We start from the raw sequence: 21,584 nt of genomic DNA, 5'->3' as shown, positions 1-21,584 counted from the left end.
TTAGCGATAGAGAAATAAAGAAAGAAATCACCGGTGGGGTTGTGACGACGACAGCGAGTAAGGTGGAAGAGGCAGAGGCAGCAGAGAGGTGGCGGAATGCGCACCGCGCGTGCAACGCACGCGCTAAGGCAGACGCGAGGGGGGGTCGCTGTTCTGGTAGCGCGCGGAGGTTGGCGAGCAAGGAGGTTGCTGCTCTCCGCCTGGGCTGGACTGGCGCTGGGCTGCGCGCAAAGCAAGCTGCTGGTGGACTGGAGCGCCTGGGCTGCTGAGAAGGAAAGCGCGCTGCTGCGCGCCTGGTTGGTGAAGCGCTGGGCGTGCGGCACTGCTGCCGCTCGTGCTGAAGAGGGACGCGCAAAGGCTCGCGCGCGATGGCCAGCGAGATGCGCGCGGCTGGATTGGAGGTCGCGTTTAGCTCGCCTGGGCTGAGAGCTCGCGCGATGGTTCTCTGGCCGCTTGCTGCGTGCGGCGGGCTGCTGTAGCTGGAGCTGGACGCGGAGGATCTGGTGGCAGAGCCCGCGCGCGGAGTGGCGTGGAGCGCGGCCGGCGCGCGACTGGTGGACCGCGCGGTGGATGGACGGCAAGGTGCGGCGATCGTGCGGCTTGCGGAGAAAGTGAGGCGCGGCGACGGACAAAAAGACAAGAAAGAAGAAGAAGGTGAAAAAGAAAGAAAAGGAAGAAGAAAGAAGAAAGAAAGAAAAAGAAAAGAAAGAAGAAGAAAAAGAGTAGGGTTCCGTGTCTTCTTTTCACTTTTTTTTTTCTTCTCTCTTTTTTTTTTTTTTTTAGCAAAAGAAACCCAGTCTTAGGCGTGGGCACGTCTAACTGCTATGGAGTCCGCAGATCCTGAACGAAAATTTCTTTCCCTCAGGCGTGACCACCTGGCGTGGGCACGTCTAACTACTATAGAGTCCGCAGATCCTGAACGAAAATTTCTTTCCCTCAGGCGTGACCACCTGACGTGGGCACGCTTAACTGCTATAGAGTCCTTAGATCCTGAACGAGAATTTCTTTCCCTCAGGCGTGACCACCTGGCGTGCGCACGTCTAACTACTAATTTCCTGCCACCAAACATCAAACTATTAATTGACACCAACACTTAACTAAAACTTTAAAAATGCATGAAAACTGAAACAAATAGTCTTGGGTTGCCTCCCAAAAGCGCCTTTCTTTAACGTCTTTAGCTAGACGTTGTCCAAAACTTTGCTTAAACTAGGTTAATCGAGTCCTCCAAGTGCATCATCTCCACCCGTTCAGTTGGAAAACCTTCATAATATGGCTTGAGACGGTGACCATTCACTACAAATTGCTTCTCAGTTCTCAAACTTTGGATCTCCACTGCACCATAATGAAAGACATTAGTCACAACAAAAGGGCCAATCCAACGAGAACGTAATTTACCTGGAAATAACTTTAATTTGGAGTGGTACAGTAGAACTTTTTGCCCACACTCGAATGTCTTCCTTGAGATCTGTTGGTCATGAAAAATCTTATTTTTTCCTTATAAATCACCGCATTCTCATAGGCTTCATTGCGAATCTCCTCCAATTCTTGTAACTGTAACTTCCGTTGAATACCGCCCTCCTCAATATCCATATTGCATTGTTTTACCGCCCAAAATGCTCTATGCTCGAACTCCACTGGAAGATGACAAGGTTTACCAAATACTAACCTATAGGGAGACATTCCTATAGGTGTCTTGTAAGCGGTTCTGTATGCCCACAAAGCATCTTCCAACCTTGAACTCCAATCCTTCCTATCAGGGCGGACCATCTTTTCCAAAATAGACTTTATTTCCCTATTCGAGACTTCAGCCTGGCCATTGGTCTGTGGATGGTAGGAAGTGGAAACCTTATGAAGTACACCATATCTCCTGAACAAAGCAGCAATTGTCTTGTTGCAAAAATGCGTCCCTCTATCACTCACAACTGCCCGTGGCATTCCAAATCGCACAAAAATGTTAGACTTTATGAAATCTGCAACCACTTTAGAATCATTAGTGCGGGTGGCTTTTGCTTCCACCCACTTCGAGACATAATCCACTGCTAGTAAAATGTATAAAAATCCACAAAAATTTGGAAAGGGAGCCATGAAATCTATATCCCAAGTATCAAAAATTTCAATGAAAAGCATGGGCACCTGTGGCAGTTGATCCCTTCGGGATAAATTGCCTACCCTCTGACATTTATCACATGCCTTACAAAACAAGTAAGCATCCTTAAATAAGGTAGGCCAATAAAATTCACTTTCCAACACTTTTCTAGCAATCCGTTTAGGTCCAAAATGACCCCCACATGCAAAAGAGTGACAGAAAGTCAATATAGATTGGAATTCACCTTCACTTACACATCGCCTCATTATTTGGTCAGCACCTTGTTTCCACAGATAGGGATCATCCCAGACATAGTACTTTGCATCGCTTTTTAGTTTGTCCCTTTTTGCCTTGGGCCAACCTGCGGGCAATTTATCAGTAACCAAATAATTCACAATATCTGCAAACCAAGGAGGGGATGAATTGATAGAAAGTAAATGCTCTTCAGGAAAAGACTCCCTTAATGGTAATTCTTCCTCCGCTACCAGTATTCGACTTAATTGGTCAGCTACTAGATTCTCCGCTCCTCTCTTGTCTCTGATTTTCAAGTCAAAATCCTGCCGGAGCAATATCCATCTTATCAAGTGGGGTTTAGCGTCCTTCTTGGTCAGTAGGTACCTCAAAGCTGCATGGTCAGAATACACAATTACTTTAGCACCTAACAAATAAGGTCTAAACTTTTCTAAAGCAAAAATAACAGCTAAGAGTTCTTTCTCCGTAGTAGAGTAATTGAGTTGGGCGCCATTTAAAACTCTAGAGGCATAATATATTGCGTGCGCCGCTTTCTCCACCTTTTGTCCCAAAACTGCTCCCACGGAGTAGTCGCTGGCATCACACATAATTTCGAATGGGCGAGTCCAATCAGGAGGTTGGATGATAGGTGGAGAAGTGAGTAATTTCTTCAACTTCTCGAATGCGTCTTTGCACTCCTCGTTGAATTCAAAACTGACATTCTTTTGCAAAAGCCTAAAAAGTGGTGCCCCGATCTTTGAGAAATCCTTGATAAATCTGCGATAGAAACCTGCATGTCCTAAAAAAGAACGAACTTCCCGTACAGTTACGGGGTAAGGTAAAGCAGATATCACATCTATTTTAGCTTTATCAACTTCAATTCCTCTAGATGACACTACATGTCCTAGAACTATCCCGTGCTCAACCATGAAGTGACATTTTTCCCAATTGAGCACTAGGTTAGTCTCGATGCATCTCTTTAAAATTAATGTCAGGTTATCTAAGCAATCATCAAAACTATCACCATAGACACTGAAGTCATCCATGAATACCTCAATTATTCTTTCCACATACTCAGAAAAAATGCTAATCATGCATCTCTGGAATGTTGCGGGGGCATTGCACAATCCAAAGGGCATCCTTCAATAGGCAAAAGTGCCAAAGGGGCAAGTGAAAGTTGTTTTCTCTTGATCCTCTGGCGCAATTGCTATCTGAAAATAACCAGAGAAACCATCTAAAAAACAATAATATGCACGACCAGCTAACCTTTCAACCATTTGATCGATGAATGGAAGGGAAAAATGATCCTTCTTGGTCACTGCGTTCAATTTACGATAATCGATGCACTGGCGCCAACCCGTAGGCTTTCGAATTGGAACAAGGTCCCCTTCATGATTTTCTTCCGCAGTTACCCCTGCTTTCTTTGGCACCACTTGGACCGGACTCACCCATGGGTTATCTGAGATAGAGAAAATAATAAGAAGCTTGATTACCTCTTTCTTGACCACTTCCATCATGATGGGGTTCAATCTCCTTTGTGGTTGTCTTATCGGCCTAGCATCCTCTTCCAGGCGAATTCGATGCATGCACACGGACGGGTTTATACCCTTGATGTCTGCAATTGTCCACCCTATAGCTTCCTTATGCTCCTTTAAAACCCGTAGCAGCTTATCCTCCTCCGTGGGTGATAATTTGGATGAGATTATCACCGGTAACGTCTCTTTTTCACCTAGAAAGGCATACTTTAAATGCTCGGGCAGGGGTTTCAACTCCACTTCAGGTGCCTGCACGATAGAAGGTAATAGCTTTAGGTGTGGTTCAGGCACAAATATAGGAGCAACATCATATCTTAGAGGACTTTGGCCTAGTGAATACAAGGCTCCAACCATTCTTTGCAAACTGATGCCTAACTCCATTTCACAGGTTGCTTCCAGATCCAAATGTTTGGTGATTGCTACCTCCAATTCATCCCTGCCATTAATCTCAAATACTTCTTGCACCAAAGGGTCAATTATACTCACAGCAAAAACAGCATTAGAATGACACGGATATTTCATGGCCTCAAATATACTGAAATGAACTATTTCTCCATCAAATTCCATCATTAGGGTACCCTCACTAACATCAATTTTTGTACGAGCTGTGCTCAAGAAGGGCCTCCCCAACAAAATTGGTGATGGATTTGGAGAACGTTCATCACCCATATCAAGAATATAAAAATTAGCAGGGAACACTAAATTGTTCACTTGTACTAACACATCTTCTATCACCCCATTAGGATAAGCATTAGTCCTATCAGCCAATTGAATTATAATGCCAGTTTCCTTTAAGGGACCCAAATTTAGAGAAGCATAAATAGTCTTGAGCATCACATTTATAGAGACTCCTAAATCTAACATGGCATTCCTAATGCTAGTGTTCCCTATTTTACAAGGAATAGTGAACATACTTGGGTTTCCGCACTTGGGTGGAAGTTTTCTTTGAAGCACTGCGGATACGTTCTCTCCCACAATTATCCTTTCATCTCCCCTCAATTTCTTCCTATTGATGCATAGGTCCTTCAAAAATTTGGCATACCGGGGTACTTGCTTAATTGCGTCAAGTAAGGGGATATTTATCTCCATCTTTCTAAACATCTCCAGAATTTCCTTTTCCTTGTCTTGCTTTTTAGGCCTTTCCAACCTGCTAGGAAAAGGTGGTGGGTTAGGCTTAACTGGAACCACTGGGTTACGTATTATCTCTTTATTTGTGCCGGGCGTTCCTTCTTCCTCAAGCTCCTTCTCAATGCGGTCCTCATTCTTGTCCTTCGGAGCCACTGGTGCTGGTCCTTCAACCTCTTTCCCACTCTTGAGGGTCATTGCACTTACATTCTTGGGATTCACCTCAAGTTGGGATGGAAGTTTTCCCTTTCCCTGGGAGTCTAGTCGGTTGACAATTGAGGCTAATTGACTCATCTGATTTTCCAAGTTTTGCATACATGCTTTCATCTCTTGATTGCTGGCCTCAGTGTTCTGTTGAAATTTCATAGTATTAGAGGCTATGGTTTTAACCATGTCTTCTAGGGACATACCTGAGGCAGAGGAGGGTTGATTCCTTGTTTGATATTGTTGCTGGAAGCCCTGCTGTCTATTAGGGATGAAATTTTGTTGCTTATTTCCCCCATAGCTCAGATTTGGATGATCCCTCCAACCCGGATTGTATGAGTTGGAATAGGGGTCATACTATCTACGTGGCATGGGCATGTTACCAGCCATATGTGCTTGCTCAGTTCCCTCCTCTTGCAACTGTGGGCATGAGTCAGCGGTATGACCAATATTCGTACAAATCCCACACACTTTGGCCTGCTGTGCATATCCTACAGCTATCTGTCGAACAAATGAGGTTAATTCAAATAACTGCTGTTGAATGGAAGATGAACTTACCTCGTTGACCTTTCTCGTAGGAACATCTGCTCTTGTACCAAACTGCTGGCAATTCTCTGCCATTCGCTCGATTAGGTCCCATGCCTCTTGGGTAGTTTTATTCACCAGTGCACCACCACTTGCTGCATCTATGATATTTCTATCGTTCATCAGTAGCCCCTCGTAGAAATACTGAATCAGCAGTTGATCACTTATTTGGTGATGCGGGCATCGGGTACGCAGCCTGGTGAACCTCTCCCAATATTCATACAAGGATTCCCCGTGAAATTGCTTGATGCCACATATTTCCTTTCGCAAACTAGCAGCTCTGGATGCAGGGAAATATTTTTCAAAAAAATTTTTCTGCATCTCTGGCCACGTGGTGATGATGCTTGCAGGTAGACAGTATAACCAATCCTTTGCCGAGTCTTTTAGAGAGAAAGGGAAGGCCCTTAATTTAATTTGTTCATCAGTTACTCCCGAAGGCTTCATACTCGAACACACCACATCAAATTCCTGCATGTGTTTGTGGGGTTCCTCTCCTGGCAGACCATGAAAAACAGGCAACAAATGTATTAAACCAGGTTTTAATTCAAAAGCTGCATTCTCACTAAGGCGAGGAAAAGTTATGCAAAGAGGTTGTTGAGTCAAGTTTGGAGCAGCCAACTCCCTTAATGTTTGTATGTTTGCCATGGCGACGTTTTCTTGGTACGAATCACTTGAAGTGTCACCAAACGAATCTGATGGTTCAACTTCGGGCTCAGATCTCTGAGATGCAGCACTGGAGTGCTCCTCTCTGAGCTGTCTGGTTTCCTTTCTCGTTCTACGCGCGGTCTTCTCTACTTCAGGGTCAAAAATCAATTCACCTGTACGAGAAGACCTAGGCATACACTAGAAAAATACCAGAAAATTAGAGCAAAAATGAACTTAATAGAGAAACAAATAATAACGCCAGCCCCCGGCAACGGCGCCAAAAATTGACAGGGCGTCAAACCTGTGCAATAGTAATAATAATAATAACCTAAATACCACTAAAAAGCTGTCAATAATTAATCCTAGGTACTGGAGCAGGGACTCTAGGTGTGCAATGGGTTACTTGATTCACCCTATTCCCGAAGAGTTTGCTGAATCCGATATACCAAAATTAATTAGTTGGCAAAAATTACTGAATAGTAAACAGTGGCAAGTAGGGTCGTTTCCTCAGGGACTGGAGATATTTGTCTCCTTTAAATGCCAATTGGTAAGGGGGGATTTCACCGAAATGAAACTAAAAATAATTAAATAATTTACTAAAAATGAACAAATAACTAGCACAAATTGAGCAGGAATTAAATCAAGACTAAATAAATTCTAGCCAAGGATGCAACTACTCGGGCACAGTCCATTTATCCGATCATTGATGCAAGAGAGGTTCACTTAATTCATTAATAGACTAGTTATAACCATCGAGGAGCTCTAATGACCAATTTTTCCTTATTTTATAGATGACCAAGGTACGACCATTAATCACCCCTAACCAGAAAAGTATTCCTAGGTACGACCGTAGGAATTAATTTTCCAATTGCATTAATAACTAGAAAAATCTAGTCTTGATCAATAACACGCTACGAGGGTTATTTAAAGTAGATTGCACGTTCCCCTAATGTGTAACCACACCAGTTGCCACTAATATTAATCAATTAAACAATTACGGATTCAATTGACTAAATTGGCACGAGATTAATAAATCACATTGAACATCGGGCCATTGACATCCAATTAATAAAATAATCCCATGAAAATTCAAGCAGACAACGTGCGAATATTAATAAATAAAAGAACACGTGAAAACTAATTAGATCTCACAGATTTTCGGGACTGCGCCGTCGAGTTGACCCTTGACTAGATGGAAGGTTTAGCCATGCCGCATAATTAAATCACCACACGAATTAATAGATTGCAAAGGCATTGCGTTTTCTATTAAGAAGCAAGGAATAAAAGGTGTTTCTCCCGTTGGAGAATATTGTCGAACACCTGGCGTGTGTCAGAGAGGCCAATCAGGAGAGAGAAAAAAAAACTAAAGACTAGGCTAAAAACTAAACTAAAAGGTGGTGTCTTCCTTCCCTACGTTATCCCTATTTAAGAAACAAAAGAAAGATAGACTAAAGCTATCTAGGTGGTTCCCACACATGTGGACAAAGCCTCCAAAGTACTTTTTCTTCCAAGTCTCTCTACGTTGCTTTCTTTGAAGAGCCCAAATGACTAAATGCCTTTCACTAACTTGTGGTCCCCCACCAATTCAAGGGCCCAAGAACTGAAACCCTTAGAAGTCTCCAATTTTTCATAAAGTCCCTCCTTTTTGATAGTTTTCTGTTTCATTCCTGAAATTAAGTCCAGATACCAAATATGAGTAAATATCAGCAATTAACACAATATTTATCAGGGATAAAAGGGAAAATAAATAATAAAATTACTAACAAATTATACCCTACCAATTAAGGTAAGGTTTTTAGATCTAGAATTGTCGTGGCCTCTTCAAAATATAGTCTAGACTTGGGTGCTTTATGTTGGTTGGGAATGTTATCACCGGTTTAGACATGTGAGTAGTAGGAATTTCAAAGTAACCATTGCTAGCTAGACATTTATTTATTTCTAATTCTGCATTAATGAAGAGTCCAGTAAATTGATTTTGACACAATAGGATGGGGTAAAAAGACAAAAAAAATTAAAATAGCAAGAATGCATATTTAAGTGGATAAGACTTTTGGCTTGATTTCATCCTTATTTGAGTTTGCCTGAGTGTTGTGTAAGTTTTGAACTATGTGAGATCCTTCTACACAAAGAGATTATAACCTTTAATGAGTACCTTTCTTTGTTTGATACTCATCATCAATTATGCTAATAATAGTTTCCTGAGAATTGTAAAACATTGAACTTCAGTTGACTTATTTTAGCCCTTGGTAATAAGAAAAAGAGAGTATGCAATGTATAGCAAAATTGAAGTGGTTTCTTGGCTATAGTTTTTCCTCGTAAGCTTTTCCTCCATGAGAACAAATGCTACATTTTAACTCTTTGCTTTGCGATTGCATTTTCTTTTTTCTTACCACCTCTTTTATAGCTTGTTTAGTAATAATATGCTACATGATCCATCTTTAGTGCTCTGCTTCACCTTGCTGATATTTTCGTATTTACTATATCCAACAAGTTATTAGGTATGCTGTACTTTGTGTTGTTCGTAATTATTTGTATACATCCTTATAGAGCTTGATAAATTGGAATAAATTTCTGCATTCAATTACTCCTCCTGAACAAAGGATTGGTTCTCAAAAGAGGGAATTCTTATAGTTGATGCCATTGCAACATTTCAAGTTCTACGTTGATCTACTCTTTTGCAGAAAGAGGATTTTCAGCTTTCAATTTGTAGTAGATTATTCTCATCAAGTGCCAGAAGCTCAAGTTGCTGCTTGAATGGATACAATCCCCCATCCCAACTCTTTGATATTTGAGACTAGACATTTGTCTTGAATTTGAGAGCTTCGCAAGAGGTGCTTTGCCCTCTAGCCTTCATTCTCTTGAGATCTCCTATTGCAAAAAGCTCATGAATCACCAAAGAAAGTGGGCTTTGGAGAGACTCCCTCTCACACACTCGACCATTTGTGATAGCGATGAAGTAGAATTGTTTCCAGAGGAGGATTGCCTGCTGCCTTACACACCTGAATCTCTCGGATGATGGAGCGTTAAGAATCTGAAAATGCTAAACTATTAAGGTCTTTGACACCTCACCTTTTTCTTCAAAAGATAAAAATCATGTACTACACTCAAGTCCTTATCAAAATAGGGACTGTCTGCCTCCCTCACTACACTAGAAATCTTTGACTGAAACCAAGGATGGAATTGGAAAAAGGACATCACTGGCTCATTGTTACGGATATCCCTCTATAATAACTGATCAAGAATTAGTCCCTTCATGGAGACACTGGAAGTGTGAAGGATCCCCAAAATTACAAGATCTCCATCATCTCTTTGAACTAATGTACCTTTTCTTTTTCCCCCTTTAACATTTTTATTCTCTTTGAGTGCTTTCAAGTTCTTTCACATGCTAGCTTCCTCTGTTTGATCTTTTGGTATAATACAATAGGAATGTGAATGGAAGGCTAAATTCTTTGGCCTTTCTTCTACACGTTTCTTCAATTGTTATATGCTGATGGAGAAAGAAAACCTTCAATGTGTTGTTAGCCATCTATAATTGTTAAGACTGTTCTTAAGATTGCTCAAGTCTTCTATGTGCATGCTTTACAATTTTTTGTTTCTTTTCTAAGCTACAATAGAAAACAATTTTCATCTTTTTAGCAGCAGTCCAGGAGTGCTCTAATTTTATCCCAATCTGATGTATATGTGAGGTGTAGAATTGTACTCTGTCTGTCCAAGGAATGCACCTCATTATTGATCTCAACTTCAGCCATTGCCAAAAAAGGGCTACCTATCTCGCCCTTTATGGCAGAAATCAAAAGCTACCTACATCGATGACACTGCAAGAGAGAAGATGACTCGTCCAGTGTTGCTCATAATTCGAGGATGTCAAGGATGAACTCATTCTATGATCAGTTACGCACTCGTAATTTCTTTGAAGGTAAATTATTTTCCTTTTGGCATGTTGCAATTCATTGGCTTTTCATTATGTTCTCCTGATAATTATTAGGTGCACCAAGATCTGAGCTTTCACTTATGCCAGAGTTGAAGTGAAGTCTTAAATTTGTTTTGAACAGACAGGATAGTACAAGAAAATGCAAAAATTTCTCAAGTTATAGTAAACTCAACTTAGGAAATTATTACTTATCTGTAATATATTAGTATTTGTTTGTGATGATACCATTGTTGTTTTACTTTCTATCCCTTCTCCATTAACTCCATTTGAACTGCTGCCTCATTGTTAATCTTCATGAGCTATTTGATCTTTTTACCCGTGATGACTTTTTTGTGATCATAACTTTTTCCCATTATTATTGAAGGCCATCCTGGTAACATTGGAACCTTTGAAATGAACTTTAGGTGAAGGCCATCCTGGCAATATTGGAATCTTTGAAGTGAATTTCAGTTGAAGTCCTTGAGAATAGAAAATGGACTTCTTTCTAGCATTTTACCCGCTTAAACCATGTGATGTATCAATTGGATCAAGCTTAATTATCAAGTGAAAATATCTAATCAGGTTGTCTTATTATTGGTTGAAAAGTGGTTCAACATCTTGACGCTTGGAGAACTTGGTCAGTTGATCTTAGGTCCTATAGATGTCAACAGTTGTTTCATATCCAGAGTTGGTTGACTTCATTTGAGCTTAAGTTGAGAGGATACCTGGTAAGAGCCATATTATCATCGTTACATGTTTTTGATTATTGATACCTTAATATTTAGTAGCACACATTTTGTCATTTCGAATTTCATATGTATGCTCCCAGAATGTCGATAGCATATGAAGTTCAATGATATCTTCAAGTTGCCTTAGGTGTGTTCTGCTATCTGCTTCTTTTTTTATTTTTTTATTTTTTAATGTAAGTGGAAGGATTCAAACCCAAGATTTCTTACTTACACTTCCTTCCCCTAAACCACCCAACCCATACCCTCCCGGCTTCTTTCTAACTCTTTTCACCGAACTTTCTTAAAAAACACATGTTTGCTTTTATATATAATAACACATGTTAAACAGGACTAAAAAGACGAAATAGGAAGAGATTGTGGATTTGAATGTAGGAAATGAGAAATTGAAGGGATAAGGCAAAGCCTGGCAGCTCCTTTTGCATTTAATACAAATTGTCACGAGTTCCAATCGTGTTATCATTTGCCTATTTGTCTTGGAAAGCATATTTCCTTTAAGAGTACTTTGTACATGCAAGATGTATTGGGGCATACAAAAAATCCTTTTCTGTATAGTTTTATCTCTGTCATAAAACTTGCTCTTAGATGAAAATGTTGCTTACCATTAATGTTGTTAGTTCCTGTAGGTCCTTCACTCTCTTTCTGCATAAATTTGCCATGCAGAATATCTATCCTGACATTTTTTCAGGTTAAATACTTCCATACCTAGTACTCCTATTTTAACTATTGCAGTGCTTTCTGTTGTACCTTCCATTTTTAACTTATCGTTTTCTGGTAAATTAAGGATTTTTGCTGGTAAGATGTTGGTTTCCCTCGAATATCTTTGGCTTCCTCGGTCTATCATTATTCCTTGGTTCTTGCTATGACTTTCTAAATAAGGTCCAGGCTTGTGTGCTCTTTGTTGATTGCAGTGGTATTGACCCTTTTTGACTTGGTAGCATTAGGAATGCAAAAGGCATGATTGCTGGATATTTATTTGTGTTTGATCCTAAATAGATAAAGAGTTCATCAAATTAATTTGGAGAGAGAGGGGTGCAAAAAGAAAATGAGCAGAAAATCAGTGATGAATATTTGTGCGGATGAAAGTTATGACTTAATTTCATTCTAATTTTCACCTTGTATTTGTCTGATTGTTGTCTAAATTTTCAACTTTCCAAGATCTTTCTATACAAAGAGGGAATAAATATCAGAGAAGTACATTTTTGACACTAACCGTCAACAATTCCGGTAATAATTATAATCAACAGAAAAAGGATATAAAACTTCAGGTCACTTATTTTAACCCTTGGTAATAATAAACAGAAAGGAAACAATACATACTGAATAATCATTTTTTCTAAAAAAGGAAAAGACAACTAATTTGAAGTGGTTGCTAATATCTCTTCCCCTTGTATGGTGTCCTCATGGAGCGCAATTGACTGCATTCTATCTCTGGATAGCTTATTTAGTTATGTACTTGTGCCATAATCCATCTCTAATGCTCTGCTCCACTTCTGATATTTTCATATTTACCCTATGCAACAAGATATTCTAGGTACATTGCACTTGTGTTCATTGTAAATATTTTCGTATGTCCATGTAGACCTTTGATAAATTGGAATGAATTTGTGTAATTCAAGCATGCTTCTTGAAAAAAGAACTGGTACTCAAAGAGGCCATTCCTTAACCAGTAAGTAGGGGGTCACCAATGGTTGCTGTGAACAGGTATTTTGGGAGAAAAACATCTAGTCACTGTATTATGAGTGACCAACTAGTATTTATAGGAGTACAAATCTAATAAACTATTTACAAGAATACCCTTATTAATTTATTATTTACAAGAATACTGATATTCTCCTAACAGTTGCCTTTCCTGCTCTTCCTCTTTCCACATTCTCCATAGGAATTAGACAAAATTTTGGAAGACAAATCATTGTTGTATTTGATAATTCTTTGCAGAATTAGGATTATGATCATTAATGCCTCCTTGCAAAAGTATATTCTGCATGGAGCTCAGTTCGCTACTTGCAAAGATGCAAGCCCTCCTTGGACCTTTGTGTTAAAAAAAGTGGCAGCATCATGTAATTGAGATCTTTTAAGTAACTTATTGCCTCCAGACTTTGACCATATCCTTTTGATGGTGGATATTGCAGAGTTTCCCTTCTTGCTGAGAATGCAAGGTTAATGGCACCGATGAAGAAGAATCATTTTTATAACATCGGCAACTGTCTTGCACCCTCGCAATCTTTTTCACTCGGAGAAGCATAAGAGCTGAAGCACAATGACCTACAAGTGTCTTCAACACTTCACCTAGCTTGAAGATATGGAAATTGCTGACTGCTTGTAGCTCTAGTCACTACAAAAAGAATTGATCGCGACCTCCGGGCTCCCATTATGCATGAAAAATGTGGTGTTCATTGCTCGCATTACTACATAATAGGAGAAAGGGAGGGGAACGGTTGGCCCGAAGGTTCAACAATTGTTGCAAAATCAACAATTTTTCAATTTTTGAGATGATATTCTTCTTCCTTTTTCGGTTCATTCCTCCATAGTCACTTTTTACATTGGATCATAAAATTCTCTGCCTTTTTGTATACAATTAACAGTAAGGGCTCATTGTCTACAACTAATGTGATGGCTCTGAAAGTACTATAACTGTCTTGTTATCCGCTGGAGGGAGGTGGTTGGCAAGCTCAGTAGGGCTTGAAGCAGCTTGAATGGGTATTTCAGCTGTGTACATCTGTATCTATAAACTTAACTTTTGGAAAATTTCTGATTTTAGCAAGTATGTGGAGGTGGATTTTTTTTCTAGAGGAGCGGATATCGCTTAGGAATAGCTTTTGTTTTAAATAACTTTCTATGGTTAAATTGAAAGCAGCTAGACAATATTATATATAGGTTCTCAAAAAATGTCATTATGAAAAGATGAAATATAGCTGTTATGTTCATTACTAAACTTATTGAAAAGATGAAATATAACCAAGGTATATCTTTTTGATTTGAGGGTGACTTGATCATCAAAGGAAGAATTAGGCCACAAATTAGGATATATTCTGGTAAATGAAATATAACCAAGGTATGTTCCTAAGAAAGGATCATTGCACAGAAATAAATTACATCTTTCAAAAAATGAGCATTCATGAATTCTATAAACCTAGAAAAAGATATGTTCATCATCACTCGAGGCTAGTTTGTTCTTCATGCTCAGCCAAATGGTTGGCTTTTTGTTATTTTACTCATGCCTTTTGGAATTCCGTTAACTCAATTTTCAAACTGAATATGTGCCATCTGTATATGGTGATCAACTAAGGGCATTAAATAATGATATACTTTCTCTGTTTCATACATTGCCACATGCAATCTTTTCTTGCACTTGAATTTGTGTCATTCTCAGCAGAACATTGATGACGTTTGCTTCTCAATGAGTAGGATGAATTGTACCTTCTTTTAGCGGCTTCATCCTCAAAAGATTCAAGTTTGCAAGTACATTTGCATACTAAGCATCATTGCTCTCTTTACCTTACAGTATCATAATAATATTGTGATGCGGATACTTGCAGAATTATTGTTCTCTTTCTAAAGCATGATGTTTCAGACATGTCTTTTTTATGGTAATGGCTATGCAATAGTTAGAATAATTTACTTCATAAATTTCTTTGAGATGTATGAATGTCTGATTAAAAGGATTTGTATTACCTCGCAAAGCTCTTCAAGGTTCAGCTAAAAATTTTTTGATGTGAAAGCTTGATTTTTATGATCATCCTAAACAGATTCAATGCCATTCTAGCTAATCTTTGTGATTTCATCACTAGATTTAAACTTCTAGGAGTAAAAGCTGCATCCTTAATAAGTGCATATTTTGCATGTTTTAAGTGTGTTTTATTAGTTAGTTTTGGTGTGTTTTATTTACTTTTATAGAGAATCAACTAAGTTTATAGTGAAGTTAAGCATTTTGTGGTTAAAGTTTCAAAAATTGCATATCTATGTGTTTAATGGTGAAAATTTCATGTTTTTATAGGTTTAATGATTCAATCATCAATTGAAATGAAATAAGAAGATATTTGAATATTATTGATGATTTCAAGTAGTTTAAAGAGACATGAAGTACAAAATGTTCAAAGAATGAAATGCAAGTTAGATAGCTTTGACATTTTGTGATATTTCGGCTATATCTTGAGTTACAAGTAGGGCTGCAAACGAGCCGAATCGAGTCGAGTTTTGGCCTAATCGAGCCGAGTCTTGACTTAATTTCATTGAACTCGAACTCGAGCTCGATGAGCTAACAATTTCAAGCTCGAGCTCGAGCTCGACTTGATTCGAGTCGAGTTCGAGCTCGAAAAAAATAAAAAATAAATAAAATAATATTGTTTTCTTAATAAATAATAAAATATTAAGGATATATATGTAATTTTACTATTAAAATAAAAAATAAAAAAATATATATACTTAAAATAAAAAATAAAACATATATATATACTTAAAATAAAAAAATAAAAAATATATATATATACTCGAGCTAGCGAGTCGGCTCGCGAGCTAACGAGCTTAATATTTTGAGCTTGAGTTCCAGGTTCGAATTCAACTTGAGCTCAATATTGATCGAGCTCGAGTCGAGCTTGAATCGCGAGCGGTTCGATTTGTTTGCAACCCTAGTTACAAGCATCAAATTAAGGTGATTCTTGGGTCATTTTGAAACTGACATACAGCTCTACATTTCATATGTAGACATCAAAATCTAGTTCATGAGGTTTCCTAGTCAAAAAGTCGAAATACAGAAGTGCAATTTTGTTGTCAAAAACTGAAATAGAGTTTTGACTAGTTGAGGGTATTTTGATCATATATTGGTCCATAAAACTCCAAATTAGATGATTCTTAATGCATTGGAAAGATAATTCAAAGATCTACAACTTTTATGTTTTGTACGAGAGCTAATTCTACTTCCATCATCGAGAAAATATCAGTTGAAATTGAACAAAAAAAGAGCAAAGAGAAGACTTGACTAGAGATGAGCGAACCTGCAAAAGAGCAATACATGGGGTATTCAAGGTAGTGTATTCTTCAATTTCGATTGCAACTTGCTCTGCAACTTATGCTCTATTCACACAAGCTTTTTGACTACATTTTCTACCAGGATTCCGGCTGGAAATGAGCAGATAAGAATAGAAACTTGGACAAAGAACCTTTGGTGATTTGAAGAGCCAAAAATGCCAACTAGAGACAACTCTTCTTGAGATTTAATTCCTCTATAAATAGAAGTCTGTGAAAAACATTTTCACAACTTTGGAAAGCTAGAGAAATTCTACTAAAATTTTCTTAGTTCATTAGTTAGAGTAGTCTAGTATAGTTAGTGTAGATTATCCTTCTTGTTTTTGTAGTTAGATTTTGATGAGGAATTGAGGACCAAAGATGGAGAGTTGGATCTCATGTGACAACGATGACTTCTCTCCTATCACTTTCACTTTTGTATTTGAATTCCTATTTAGCTATAATACAAGTTTGGTGTTTGTTTTCATGTTTTGCTAAAGTGTATGCCTAGAGTTATGGATGAACTTTCTATATCTTATTTGTGATATTTATTTGGTTATTGGATGATATTATTTGGAGCAAGTTATTTATCACTTTTACTTTTCTAATCATGATTAATTGGGCATTAATTGTGATAATCGTAAGGTGCTAAATTTATAATGAGAATTGATATTGGACACTAGTTTAAAGAAGTGATAAACTTAGAGAGTTTACTCACGAGAATAGAGGAGCACTTATATGACTTTAGTGACTTGTTTCATGTAATTTCATAGAAAAACTGAACTTGTAGTTAATTTTATAACCACGAGAGTAAATATGACTTAGTTACAAGTATAGTTGATTTACTACAAGAGTAGGTTAAATATGACTTAGTTACAAGTATAATTGATTTACTACAAGAGTAGGTTTCACATACACGAGAAAATTACGCTATAACTAGCCAAGATAATAGCATTCAATCAGACGGTAATTTCACTTGCAAGAGTATTAAGGAATTTCATATCTCTAGAAGTTTTCTATTGTTATTTTTATTACTTTTATAGTGTAGAATTAATTTTTTACATTTGTGATATTCTAAATAATAAAGGAGTTTGAAAATCATCGGTAATTGACAATTTGCCCTGTGGGTTCGACTCTTAATATCCTATACTCAATCACGACTCATATACTTGTGGAAATCGTATGTAGTTTCTACCGTACATGTCATGTAAACTATAAGCTAATCATGAAATATTTAGAATTTTATAAATGTAAAATTTGACTGTGGATGAGCTAATTGATAGATGTATACCCGCGCTCATCAATGCTCAATTTTTTAGCATTGCACTACTCTACATTACCGTGTATTTCTTATAGAATATATCTAGGCATATTTGTAACTTAATTGCCTTGATGCAATTTGAAGGCCTCCCATAGAATCTCAAAGAGGGACCAGAGAGAACAGAGCTGCTTGAAATCAGAAGAGCCGCTACCAACTTTCCTCTATGTAGCTAAAAAAGGACGCTCTGCTGCACTGAAGACCCTCAAGTACATAAACCCTGCAAAAGGTTTTTGTAATAATGACTTGATCATATGCTAACTGTATTCTGCAAATGACCATACTTTTCTCATCATTCTTGTGATATATTTGACAGCTATGAAGCCTTGAATTACACCAAGATAACTTAGCTGGGAGTTGTTGGCATGAATATTGCCCACATTATGATCCCAGCAATGCTGTGTCTGTATCGAAATAGAGTATTTATCTTGCCTAGTCCTGTTACCAGTTTATATCAACTATTCTCGTCTTCAACATTTGTTAAGAAGTACCATATTCTATTTGTTGTTTAATCCACACTCTTTTTGTTACAAAGTTTGTTATTACCTCAACAATCTATCCATTTTGGAATGGGTCAAATTGGCTAAGATGGCATGGTGCATCTAAAGTACATATTTCGCGTTTAATCAACATCCATTTCGGGGGAGGATTGAAGATTCAAGAATTCTGGAGTTGGTTGAACATAAGTTTCACGGTAACTAACTTTTCAAACTAGAAAGCAGAGTAATTAACCCTTGCAAGGATAGAAAATGGTCAACAAATATTCTTTAAGTTGTAATTGTCCTTAAATGATACTATAACTAACATTCAGCAAAGTTGAAGGATTAGGAACGCCTAACCCAATCCTAACAAGCTTGTCGTCTGTGTGGCCTTCTAGAGATGGTTTCAAAACCTGCACCAATCAGTTGCCAGTGTTAAGAAAGAGCTTCTACTTCAATTGATGCCTAAATTCTTAATCAAAGAATTTTTGGGCAAGTAATTTCTTAATCAAAAAAGCTTTGCACAATACCATTAAATCGCGAATAAATTGATTCAGAGAAAGATGATATATCCTTTAAGCATCCTCAGGGAAAGATAGTACATTGATTTTGGCCTTTGATTACTCTGCTTGAGATCCAGATGAGAGCTAGTATCCACAAACTCCAGACCACTTATTTTGGTAGCTCCAATAGCATTTCCAGTAGCTTGACAATTAACAGTAGCAGACTGGCAGTTTCTTTCCCAAGATGAAGATACCATTTTATCACATCTATCAAAACCACCACCCCGTATAGATGAATCTCTTCGAGGATGGAAGCAAGTTAAATCATTCCTACATTGGATCCCCGTTACCACACTAGAATATTGCATACCACAATCCCCTTCTTTAACATTAGTGCTAAAAGTAAACTGCCTTTGCAAGGAAGAAGCCCCAATTCGTTATCAATCTTCCCTCTAACATTGAGGAAAAAGCATCTAAGCCTCCAGATTTCTGCTTCAAGAATAGCTTGCCTTTGCAGTTTGCTAATCAACTTCCGGTTCACAAATCTCAGTTTCTTAACTTCCTCTTCCAATTAAGTTGCATGCGCCCTTTTTCTTCTCCCTATATTTCCAACAGCTTCTCTGTTTCCAAAAGGCCTCCTATATTTTGACGTTGAGCTTTTACTATCGCTTGGATTATCTATTTTCACAGAAGGAATGACTTGGGCATGAGTACGGTAACATGTGTGAGTATGTGTAGCACCAGGGCCACGAGTACATGTTTGGGGATTTATTAACAACTCATCAAGAAATGAATCCACGGGGATTGAGTCAGAATTAGGAATCAAAACAGGGTCGGTTGGAAAGCTCTGCTTCTCCATCATCCATCTTATCATTAATTCCTCAAGGAACAAACATTGCAGGGCAATCTAAGAACACTATTTTTTTTTCTTTTAAAATTGGCGCAAATTCTTAAAAATCAAAACACCAATCCAAAAGTATCTAAAATAAAATAAAAAAAAAAGTGCAAGATACTTGTTTTTTGGCATACATCATTTTTTAAGAACAAGAATAAAGAAGCTCACCCAAGAAAGGATTCTGTTTTTTTTTTTTTTAATTCAGATAGAACAAATCCTCAGAGTGAACAGTGCATTAGAATATCTCCACTGCATGATATTCTTGATCTTTCACTTATGTTTTTTCACCTTTCCTATTTTATTGGCCTGTTGTAGCCAATCTTCAAAATGCATTGCCTGACTCATTGTGGATCTAATAAAACGAACAGAATTTTGAATTGTGGACTTCGAATTGGTAGTGATTCCTTGTTCAAAGCAGGAGAAGCATGCTAAAAATCCCTTTCCGATATTGTGAACTATTTTGCCAGTTTTAGTCGTCAACTGCACTCAAAATAGTTTTTTGCTCACCCATCCACATATATATTCGTATTTGTCACAGGTACTTTCTTCTTCTTCCTTTCAGCATCAGTCAAACTTCTTTAAAGAACAAAGAATAGACACTTTGTACCGTGTTGAATAGAAACGTGCATTCACTTATCGTTTCGAAAAAAAAAAAAAGAAACGCGCACTTTAAAAAACAAAAATAGACACTTTGATGAACATAAGCATACATCGAACTGTGCACTATTAAATCGATTTATGTGCACATATGTAATATACGATGTACTTGCACACATGAGAGTGGGTGAACTTTTCAAAACGAGTGCTGGTACGTGCACATAAAGGAAAATTTGTGATTTTTCAAGCATCACAAACTTTTATATAATTCATACCCTATGTATACATTTCTCTATGAATTTTCAATCTTCTTGTACCCTTTTAACAAATTTTCCCTATGAGGTAATTGGATTGGTTGATTAATAGATAATCTTAAGAAGCAAAATATCATTTGTTTATTACCAGACGAAAGTGTTCTTGGAAGTCTTGACTAAATGCATAGGAAGAGAAACCATCTCAATTCTATCCAAATCATAAATATGTCTGGGCCTAATGATGTAGTTCACAACTTATTAGTTCCTCTTTGTTTCTCCTGTCGAAATAAGGGGGAGAAAATTATAATAACGGCTTCAATATGACAATTGTAGTTGCGATCCCATTACGCTTCGTCTATTTTCCATCTTGGTTATTGACTAAGCCTGTATTCAGACAAATTCGATGCGAGTTCTTAACGTTTTCTTTCATCCTTTTCTTTTTCCCTAACGGCAATAGTCTACTCCTAATCGTACGTTAGGGTATAGAAAAGTCTAACAAGATTCGTACTGAATCTTTCCCAACGTAAAAAGAGAAACTCATGTATCACTTCTTTTAGTCCATGGAAAACGATATCAACATTTATGATTTACGAAGTCTTCAATTCCTATCCAAAGCCAAAAGATCTGTGAGATCATTGGTTGTCTTGGCTTCTTATCCGAACCCGACTGGCCAGGACTTCCTCAGAGTCAAAAGCAGAATTTCTAGTAGTCTTTGGCTGCTTTCACACAAACGCTCAGCTGCGCAAATGGAGAGTCTCACCCGGTTAATGTCCTTACCAAACACCATTAATTTTCTCTTTCTCCTTTTCTTCTTCATTTTTGTTTGTTTGTTTGTTTTGCTTTTATTGGTTTGAAAAAAATTCGTCTACCAAGTCTATCTTTCCATCAGTTGCTTGCTTCATTTTATCTTTTCTTTTCAATGGCGAAATGCACTGGAAATTGAATCATCTTTGTCAGGAATGCTCATTTACGACACTTTCTACGTCCTTGCGTCCAATAATTCTTGCCTGGGAAAAGTCATCTATACAGTACATTTGACAATAGAAGTAACTCGATAATTGGACGTCATTCTTTTTTTTTTTTCCTCCTCGATCTTGATCTAAGGGTTGTGTCGCTACAATATCCATATTGGCTACTAGTGACAGCCTATTTGCAACAAGTATGTTGACAAACAATAAGAATCGACCATCTAATTTGTTGTAGTTAAAACAAGTTCGTAGAATTATGGGGAGACTTTGTAAAGCAAGAAATTGTTGCAAAATAAAATATAAAGATGGAATTAAAGGAAGACATTCACTCTTCATTTGCCTTTTTTTCTTTTTCAAGTTCATTTTCAATTTAAAGAGGGACTCAAAGTGGCCAAATTTCTGCAAGTAGTAATAATAATAAAATTATCCCACAAATGAAGCTTTTTGTTTTTTTGGGATAATGACAACATCTATTCTACACCTATACTAACATATACTA

The 21,584-nt window shown here is 37.7% G+C and overlaps 2 protein-coding genes and 1 long non-coding RNA gene across 3 annotated transcripts in view; 2 read left to right on the top strand and 1 right to left on the bottom strand.

Annotated features, from left to right (window-relative positions):
• The window catches only part of LOC113759658 (ABC transporter C family member 14-like), an 8,454-nt gene extending 8,185 nt beyond the window's left edge, over positions 1-269 (top strand). Inside the window, exon 9 of the mRNA XM_027302232.1 lies at positions 5-269. Within this exon, the coding sequence (XP_027158033.1) occupies positions 5-269 (265 nt within the window). The remainder of the gene's footprint in view (positions 1-4) is intronic.
• A 3,190-nt stretch (positions 270-3,459) lies between these two features.
• On the bottom strand, positions 3,460-5,370 carry LOC113759656. Its single transcript, XM_027302231.1, has one exon. The coding sequence runs from the start codon at positions 5,368-5,370 to the stop codon at positions 3,460-3,462; it is 1,911 nt and encodes a 636-aa protein (XP_027158032.1).
• Positions 5,371-10,219: 4,849 nt separating this feature from the next.
• On the top strand, positions 10,220-13,857 carry LOC113764198. The gene is made up of 2 exons (XR_003467491.1): positions 10,220-10,327; positions 13,200-13,857. It is a non-coding gene; the product is annotated as an uncharacterized LOC113764198 (long non-coding RNA).
• Positions 13,858-21,584: the final 7,727 nt, after the last annotated feature.

The sequence above is a fragment of the Coffea eugenioides genome, chromosome 2 (assembly GCF_003713205.1).
Source record: "Coffea eugenioides isolate CCC68of chromosome 2, Ceug_1.0, whole genome shotgun sequence".
Classification (NCBI taxonomy): domain Eukaryota; kingdom Viridiplantae; phylum Streptophyta; class Magnoliopsida; order Gentianales; family Rubiaceae; genus Coffea; species Coffea eugenioides.
The sequence above is the reverse complement of the archived record's forward strand: the minus strand, read 5'-3'. Positions and strand labels throughout refer to the sequence as shown.